Source organism: Aegilops tauschii, chromosome 1 (genome assembly GCF_002575655.3).
Source record: "Aegilops tauschii subsp. strangulata cultivar AL8/78 chromosome 1, Aet v6.0, whole genome shotgun sequence".
Classification (NCBI taxonomy): Eukaryota; Viridiplantae; Streptophyta; class Magnoliopsida; order Poales; family Poaceae; genus Aegilops; species Aegilops tauschii.
Genome location: NC_053035.3, coordinates 328548924 through 328557373, shown reverse-complemented (window position 1 = coordinate 328557373; position 8450 = coordinate 328548924). Strand labels below are relative to the sequence as shown.

The following is an 8450-nucleotide window of genomic DNA, read 5'->3' as shown; positions in this document are numbered from 1 at the left end:
CGATCCAAATGAGGAATGGGTCTTCAGGACGGACCCGACCCATGCCGTTCCACTTGATGACAGAAACCAAACACACCCTTAATTGGCATACCGGAGATTGACGCAAACCCTAGACTGTCTCATCATAAGACTGCTACTTTGCACTCTATTTTGTGACTTTAAGGCATCTTCTGAACTTTAGTTTGTCAGGGTCTAACACGAAGGCCGGGGACATCGGCGGCAACAAGCGTGTGGCATCGGGAGATCTAGAAACATGCAAGATGGAATATGGGAATATGGCATCCATGTAAGTTCATGAGGTGGCTTAGGTAGACTCTGGCAACTAGGGTGGCTAAGTTGGTTCGACTCGGTTTGATTCAACTCTTGCCGGTTGTTGGTGCCATCCGTCACCGTTTTATTGCTTCTTCTGCCTTCTGTATCAAGTCACTTTTTCCTTCTCCTTCACAATCTCAATCCTTTTTGTTGGGTTGGGTGTACGTGAATGTGTATGTTTGTATTATATTTTTCAAAAAGTCAAAAAAACTGTGTTTTTAATCTGGTTTTAACTGAGAATACAGAATCAGGAAATACTTCTTCTCAAGTACTACTGCCTAGAAATTCCGATTTCCCACTCTTCTAACCCTTTAATCAAGAAATGAAGGCCCCCCTGCTACGCTGCAACCATTTCGCAGCACCAACCATCAGTGACAGAATCTCACCAAAAATACCACCGCTGACAGCGACGCCCCACCGTGCAGTTACCAGTGGCTCACCGTAGACCAGGTGCAGGCAGCCACCAACTACCACCCTCCTCCCACCTTTCCGTCCCATAATTCATTCCAATCACTCACACGCACCGACCCACACCGGAGCAAACGGCCAACAAACACCGCACGCACGCTCGCGCGCACACCGAAGCAGTGGGAAGAGAGGAGCGGACAGAAAAGCCTGGAAAGCCAAAAAAGAAATCACCAACGCAAAGGGGAAAGGAGAGAGAGGCGAGGCGAGGCTAGGGTTTCGTCCAATTCCGCCATGGATTCCGGCGACGCGTGGGGCCGCTCCTCCTCCACCTCCTCCGCCGCCGCCGCCGCCGCGAGGCGCCTGCAGTCCCGCTACGGTACGATCGATCGATCGGCTGATTTCGCCTTTTTTAATTCGACGTTGGGGCTGATGCGTGGTTCGCTGTGGTCGTACGTCAGATCTGTACATGGGGTTCGACGACGCGGACGCCGGCGGGGACGAGGTGGAGGCGCGCGGGGCGGAGGCATACAACTGCCCCTTTTGCGGCGAGGACTTTGACTTCGTCGGGCTCTGCTGCCACATCGACGACGAGCACGCCGTCGAGGCCAAGAGCGGGGTATGTCGCCTCGCCCTTTCTGATGATTCGCTCGGTCGGGTCCCGTTTGATCCCTTGAGATAATTTTAGCCGAAATGGGACATTTCACGCCAAATATCGTTAGGATGCGTCACGCCTGAGGACGGAAATGTTGATGATGGTGCAATTAAGGAACCCGTACCTTTTAGTGGTTCGGAAAATCCATTGTTTTTGTAATTTTGATATGGAATAGGTTTATTGCTTTGTAGATTGCTGCAAAGATGAGACTCTTGAATGTTCTGCTGGAGAATTCTTGTTTGTCTTTGGTAGTTCGGGTTGGAAGTGTAGAAATCAAGTTCCCTTTTAGGTGGCTGCGTTTGAACATTTTAGGAACCAACTCCTTTAACAGAGAGCTTTTTTATGGTGTTGCTGGTTGGAATTGCGGTATGTGGTTGGCCTTTAGCGTTCCTACAGGAGTCTTTATGAATCTTAGTGATTATGATTCTTGGGAATTTTTCTTTGGCGAGTTTGGTTATGGAATGTAGTTCCCTTGGGTTGTAGGAGTATTAGGTATTGTTGGTTCTGGAGTGAACAACTGGTGCAACTAGCTGAAAGTCTGAAACAGTTTTCTGTTATAGCTGGCCAATAAGATTGACTCTACACAGTGGCGAATTGAGGATGAAAGTGGAGGATATGTGCAAAGCTTAATACACTAATCTGAATCGAGGAAATAAACATCAAATGTAGGTTTGTTGAATTTAAATTTTAGATTGTGCATCAAATAATCATGACATCAGTGAAATTCTTGACTTCTCCTAATATTCGTAATGAAAGTGTGAAGTGGTAACTTCTGAACAACAACCATCAACTTTGGTAAAATTCTTAGCATATAGCTCACTCGGTCTAAAATATAAGGCGCACCGTTTTTTTGAGATATATCTTTGACTAAACAGTTAAAAAATGTGGACTATCTTATACGAAATCGGCATTATTCAAAAGTTCATTCCAACACGAATCCAACAATGTCATTTTTAGATCACACAATCAACATATTGTTGACCGATTAAATTCTTGATCAAAGATAATCTTGAGAAACATGTGCTATATTTTACCTCCGTCCCAAATTAGTTGTCTTAGATTTGTCTTGATACGGGTGTATCTACGGAGGGAGTATATTTATCAGTAGTGAATTTGGAAAGAAAAGAAGTTGCTTGAATCAAGAAAATCTCGTATAGCTACAGGCCACTGCTCGCCTCCCCTGCTACATGGTCTCTGGTTGCCAACGTGTTGTGCGACATGAGACGACAAGAGAGCGGTTCAACACAGGCTAGCTGTTGGGCGGGCCATAGGCACTAAGGCCCAAGCGCAGCTTGCTTTGTCCAGAACCGTGTAGGCACTGTCACACGTATTAACATAATCTCTTTTGTGATTATCTTCCATGATTGCTTATGCATATATGCCTTTTTCCTGGCAAAATCAGAGGCTAGGCCGTCGAAGCCCACCTGATAGATTCGTTACTGGCTGTACAAGTTTCTTTTTAGAATTTCTCTTTACAAAATTCTAGTTCCTGTTCTTAGTCTCAGGCCCTCTTAGGTGACATGTGTTATTCCGCTCTTCAGTTTGAGTCCCAACCTTTAATTGTTTTTCTTGTTAACAACTCAAGTTCTAAGCTCTCTGAATTGTAGAAGGTCATCCTTCTCCTTCAAAGTAGGGCGTGCATTATTAATTTGTTATGTTGTTTGAGATATAGTTGCTAGGCTAGGCCATGTTCATTCCTTTGGTAGTTAAGAGTTTGGATCTATGGTTCTTGCTCATTTCATTGAGTAGAAGTGGTGTCACACTGATTAATTTGTGTGTGGTGCGGAGTAGAGTTATCTATAGAATGAAAAGAGTGGTACTGAACTCTTTATGGTTCGCGATTGCTACCTGGTTTTCTACATTAGGAGGACTCACGTTTACTGTTTAAGAACACTAGAGAGTTCAGTTTCTTCTTTTATTATTACACTTAGAATATAAATTAATGAGTGTGTTGCTGGGTTACCCTGAGATTACTTGGACTGTAAGCCTAGAGAGAGGTGCTAGGCTAGGCCATGTTCGTTCCTTTGGTAGTTAAGAGTTTGGATCTATGGTTCTTGCACATTTCATTGAGTAGAAGTGGTGTCACACTGATTAATTTGTGTGTGGTGCGGAGTAGAGTTATCTATAGAATGAAAAGAGTGGTACTGAACTCTATGGTTCGCGATTGCTACCTGGTTTTCTACATTAGGAGGACTCACGTTTACTGTTTAAGAACACTAGAGAGTTCAGTTTCTTCTTTTATTATTACACTTAGAATATAAATTAATGTGTGTGTTGCTGGGTTACCCTGTGATTACTTGGACTGTAAGCCTAGAGAGAGGTAACTAAAACATAGTTAATTTTTACCTGTATTGGACATAATTGGCAGTTTCGTTCTTTTTTTTTGGCAGGACTTCATTGTAACACTCTGCTTACCTTGCGTCCTTCCTTGTGTGAGCATAGCTGTTTGATGAATTCAAATAATAAGCACTCATGGAATTTGATGAACTAACCTTTCAGGTATGCCCCATCTGTGCTACAAGGGTTGGGGCGGACTTGATAGGCCACCTGACAATGCAGCATGGAAGTTACTTCAAGATATCCTTTTTTATTCACTCTACTGCTGCCAATGATTGCTAGTGACTTTACCATATTACTGTGTCCTCTTCAGAATACATGGTTTCTATTGGAAGACAATTTATTCATTGCTTTCCTTAATGAAAAATACATGCAACGCAGGCGCAGAGTCCGAAAAGTATCTTCTGGGTCCCATTCTTTGCTGTCTTTGTTGAGAAAGGATTTAAGAGACGGCAGTTTGCAGTCCTTTCTTGGTGGATCATCCTATGTATCTAATCCTCCTGCTGCCGCCCCTGATCCATTTTTGCAATCTTTAATTTGTAGTTTGCCTGTGGCTGAACCATCGAAAGATTTTCGTTCAGAGTCATCTGACAAAACATTTTTGCTAAATAAATTCCCAGATGAAAAGATCGTAGAGAGGTATGTCACCTCAAGCTTTGTTCTTTCTGCCGCCTCACTCCGCTTCCTCTTTGCCACGATGCTACTGTATCTGCCGAGTGGATGATAGATTTCCACATTCTATATTGTGCGCTGTCCTTGGGCATAGCCAGTACAGCTTTACATGCCCAAGGATGAATAAAATTGCAAAGCCTCGACACCAATTAAGTTTTGTCATTGTTATCAATTGTATAATACATTGTCTGTTATGGTTTTTTGTTACCTTTTTGACGTATTAGTTATCCCTTTTTGGCTGTTAGTATGTGCTTGATTTATTCCTTAATCTGCTTGACATAATTTGATTTGGAAGATATTTCTCCAAGAAAACACTAGGTTCAACTTACGCATGTGCTGTATATCATAGTAGTCTACCCGTCCGTATGTTCCATATTGATGATCAATGTTATGGGCCTTATGGTTTTTGATGACTTGATGCTCACCAAATTTTTTAAAATTATTTCTCGTTGCCAAATATTGTATCTAAGTTTGAAATACAGGCAGGAGTTTTTAAATGTAGGTTTTGCTGTAGTTAATAGTCTTGTTATCAATATTTGATTGAATGTCTGATGAATTTACAGAGCTGAAACATCTCTGTCTGATAAGGATCAGAAGGAGCGGGCTCAAAGGAGTGCATTTGCCCGTGGGCTTGTGCTTTCCACAATATTTGATGATGATACCATGTAAGGGAAATCGACTTTGAGAGTGGTTGCATGACATAGTCAAGGGCACTCAACACAAGAGAATTTATCTAGAGCAATGCAACCTTGTCATGCAGCCACTGCCGCTCACAGGCGTTAACGACCAACCGGAGGTCCATCCAGTTATGAATGTATATGTATTTATGTATGCCTTGCCGAGAGCGCATCATGAGAATAGTGGAGGAAGGCCTTGTGTTGCAGCTTTCCACATGGAATAAGGGGATACTATCCTTAGTGGCATTGTGCATATACAAAAGAGGGGCGAGCTACTCGTCATGTATTAGATTATATTCTGTTTCATCAATGTAATAAGTGTGTTGTAAACTCATCTCATCCTTAGTATGTGAGATTGCTTTGATGTTTTCTGTATATATTCGATTGTGGTACATTTGACATTTGAGGAAAGGGAATGGAGTGAATTTAACATTTCTTGCTGTTTGAGATGTAAACTGAAATGAAATAGATTGGCGAATTACTTTCTTATCTCTTGATGGTTACATCTCGTACTCTTTCACCGCTTGGTTTCACATGTTGGATCTCCATCTAATTGCAGCTTCTCTGTTATATATGCACCGGAATGAAATTCAGAGATTGACGACGAAGCTGCACATCTAATTGCAACTTCTCCGCTGTAGATTGAAACCTTACCTAGAAAAGCTGAACCTGAGATTTACTAAAAGGGGCGTGTTCACTACCAAGTCTATGCACCAGATAATGGAGAATGATGTGCGCTACCAAGTCTATGCATCAGATAATGGAGAATGATGTGCATGGGGCTAGCTTTCAGTGATTTGGAGGGCAAAAGTTCCTTTGAAAATTCAAAATAAAATAAAATGGCAGCCCTTTCAAAATGCTATACCTATTAGGTATGTGATGCAAAAGAAAAATGGCCTGGCAATAATGTTTGTTGGTTTTGTGATCGCCATGAGTCAGTGCAACACCTTTTGTTCCCATGCCCTGTAGCCTTGTCCTAACAATGTGTGGCAATTATATGCGTGGTGTTATGTTTACTTTCCTAGTGGCAGCCATCTGCTGGTCCATTGGCTAGCTCGTAATAAGGCAAACCTTTTGAGAAGAAACTGATCAAATCTCCCTTCGACATTGTGTGTTCTGTTTGGTCGCTTTTATTGTACTGGGCAGGTGTTCACAAGGCAGAAGGAGCACCAGGACTGACGAAACGTGCGGATATGCTCAGGATTGATGCTACAAACATGTTAGGCACTCCTTCCGTCCCAAAATAAGTGACTCAAGTTTGTAGTAAAGTTAGTACAAAGTTTGAGTCACTTATTTTGGAACGGAGGGTGTATCTGTCAAGGATCTCTTCCGAGCTCATCTTGTGGAAGAGGCGGATCGATTTTCAAGGTTGTAGTCACACTTTGTTGCTGCTAGAATGTTTCGGTGCTGATCATGTGGGTGGGCATGCGTGGCCTATGTTTTGTTGCTTGCGCTACTTATGTGGAACTTGCGTGCGCAGTGGGTTTCTTGATAATGCATCCAACTCGCTTCTTCTTTTCCTTTCAGAAGTCCTGAACTTCGTATTTTCCTTATGCAAGTAATGGAAAGGGGGGTACCCGCACAAAATCTTGGATTGATATTTGTGCTGAGGTATGGACTTGGCACATCCATTTGATTTCCCAATTGTTGCAACATGTCATTCACCATTCTGTTTTTTGTAATTGTTTGGATTGTTTACCACGTGTGTGTCACGTGGTTAATATGTCATTCACTTTTCTGGTTAATATGCCAGCATTGTGGATGTGGAACCTTTGAAGGTTTCGATACTAGGATGCACCATGGGTAACAAGGCCCACCTTGTCTCGCTGATCTGGAGCCTTTTCGTGATGTAATTCTATTCCCCAGTCCCCTGGAATAAAAAATAATAAGTTTTGCTAAAGCACATGTAGATGTGCCTCAAGTATAGCATATCTAAATCTCATGCCATTGATTTTTTGCGGAGATTCGTGTGTTTTTTTTTTCCTATTTATGCCCTACACATACACGATTTCCTCCAAAAAAAAAGGAAAAGAAAAGAAAAACCAACAGAATATGTGGGTAATACATGCATCCAACTCTTAAGTAACCCTTGCATGGCTTGAAACTTCAGACTAGCTAGCTAGAACATATCACCCTTTTTATTCAAAATCACTAAAGCAACTTGATAAACCGAATGAAACAATTTATTCACAGACGGTCCTTCCCTTCTCTCTCCCCTACCGATTCGATCTTCAGTTCGAAAGCTTGTTGATGAACCTCTTCTTGGGCCTGATCTGGTTGCTGTGGCCGCACTTCTTCTTGCGGCAGTTGGTTGACCTCAGGGGAAGCCGAGCGTAGCACCTGTTCCACACCACAACAGGTTATCAAAAAGTTTCGGTCGATCGATCGATCATATGAACTCATGCATGCATGGGTATAGCTTCATAATTAAGTAGAGTACTACTCCCTCTGTAAACTTAGTGACCTAAACGTTTTTATATTAATTTACAGAGGGAGTACTAGATCTCATCTGATCATGGGCTTTGCATGGTCATATATATACACGTACTTGCGGCAGACCATCTTCTTCTCGTTGTACTTGAGCGCGAGCTGCAGGAGATTTGGCTCCACGTTTAGGTAGCCTCCCCTGGTGCCGCCGCGGAGGCGGAGCACCAGGTGCAGCGTCGACTCCTTCTGGATGTTGTAGTCGGCCAGGGTGCGCCCCTCTTCCAGCTGCTTCCCCGCGAAGATGAGCCGCTGCTGGTCCGGAGGGATGCCTGCAACAACCAACAACAGTTTAGCATTAGCAATTTAGCATCGTCGATGTCGCCAACAGCCCAACACAGTGTGTGCGGCAAGGCGGCCGCCAGCTGGCAGACGATCTCAAGCCAATGAGATGATGAGATCGATCGACGGCGGTGCGTACCTTCCTTGTCCTGAATCTTGGCCTTGACGTTGTCGATGGTGTCGCTGCTCTCGACCTCGAGCGTGATCGTCTTCCCGGTCAGGGTCTTGAGGAAGATCTGCATCTTGCAGGGTTGATCGATCAACCGCTCCCTCGCTTCAGTCGTTTGATGATCGTCGTGGGTAATGGGGTGGTGGCCGTCGTGGTCGATCGCATTCTCGATCTCAGGTATATATAGCGAACCTGGGGTGGGACCGTGGGAGGAAACGCGCTCGCTACGAAAGTAACCCGCCCCAACGGGATATCTCCGACGTGGAGCGTAATTTTCGCGTGGGGTAAATGGAAACCGTAACCACGTTTATTTTTTATTCTTTTCAAATGCGTAACCACCGTCATTATCTGCTGGATCGTGATTTCCCCTCTGGTAACCGATCATACGCCGCATCTTTCCTCACTCCTAACACGATCATCTCTGCCCACCAAACCATCCAACCGCATGTTAGTTCAT

General features: G+C 43.6%; 2 protein-coding genes across 2 annotated transcripts; one reads left to right on the top strand and one right to left on the bottom strand.

Annotated features, from left to right (window-relative positions):
- The first annotated feature begins 807 nt into the window (after positions 1-807).
- Positions 808-5490, top strand: LOC109735876 (protein DEHYDRATION-INDUCED 19 homolog 2). Its single transcript, XM_020295076.3, has 5 exons — positions 808-1096; positions 1179-1336; positions 3872-3949; positions 4080-4348; positions 4945-5490. Exons 1-5 carry the CDS (start codon positions 1012-1014, stop codon positions 5048-5050), a joined length of 696 nt encoding a protein of 231 aa, XP_020150665.1. The 5' UTR covers positions 808-1011; the 3' UTR covers positions 5051-5490.
- A 673-nt stretch (positions 5491-6163) lies between these two features.
- LOC109735885 (ubiquitin-ribosomal protein eL40 fusion protein-like) lies at positions 6164-8066 on the bottom strand. Its single transcript, XM_020295086.2, has 3 exons — positions 7964-8066; positions 7607-7814; positions 6164-7398 (listed from the first exon to the last, which is right to left on the bottom strand). The coding sequence occupies exons 1-3, from the start codon at positions 8064-8066 to the stop codon at positions 7290-7292; spliced, it is 420 nt and encodes a 139-aa protein (XP_020150675.1). The 3' UTR covers positions 6164-7289.
- Between the last annotated feature and the right edge of the window lie 384 nt (positions 8067-8450).

What these genes read in the sequence shown, in the direction of transcription:
- LOC109735876 (XM_020295076.3), top strand. Translation starts at nt 1,012, where the DNA reads ATGGATTCCGGCGACGCGTGGGGCCGCTCCTCCTCCACCTCCTCCGCC. An exon ending in GCGCCTGCAGTCCCGCTACG is followed by an intron (nt 1,097 to 1,178) that starts GTACGATCGATC and finishes GTCGTACGTCAG; the next exon opens with ATCTGTACATGGGGTTCGAC. An exon ending in AGCATGGAAGTTACTTCAAG is followed by an intron (nt 3,950 to 4,079) that starts ATATCCTTTTTT and finishes AATGAAAAATAC; the next exon opens with ATGCAACGCAGGCGCAGAGT.
- LOC109735885 (XM_020295086.2), bottom strand. Translation starts at nt 8,066, where the DNA reads ATGCAGATCTTCCTCAAGACCCTGACCGGGAAGACGATCACGCTCGAG. An exon ending in CAAGATTCAGGACAAGGAAG is followed by an intron (nt 7,815 to 7,963) that starts GTACGCACCGCC and finishes TGGTTGTTGCAG; the next exon opens with GCATCCCTCCGGACCAGCAG. An exon ending in AAGAAGATGGTCTGCCGCAA is followed by an intron (nt 7,399 to 7,606) that starts GTACGTGTATAT and finishes GGTGTGGAACAG; the next exon opens with GTGCTACGCTCGGCTTCCCC.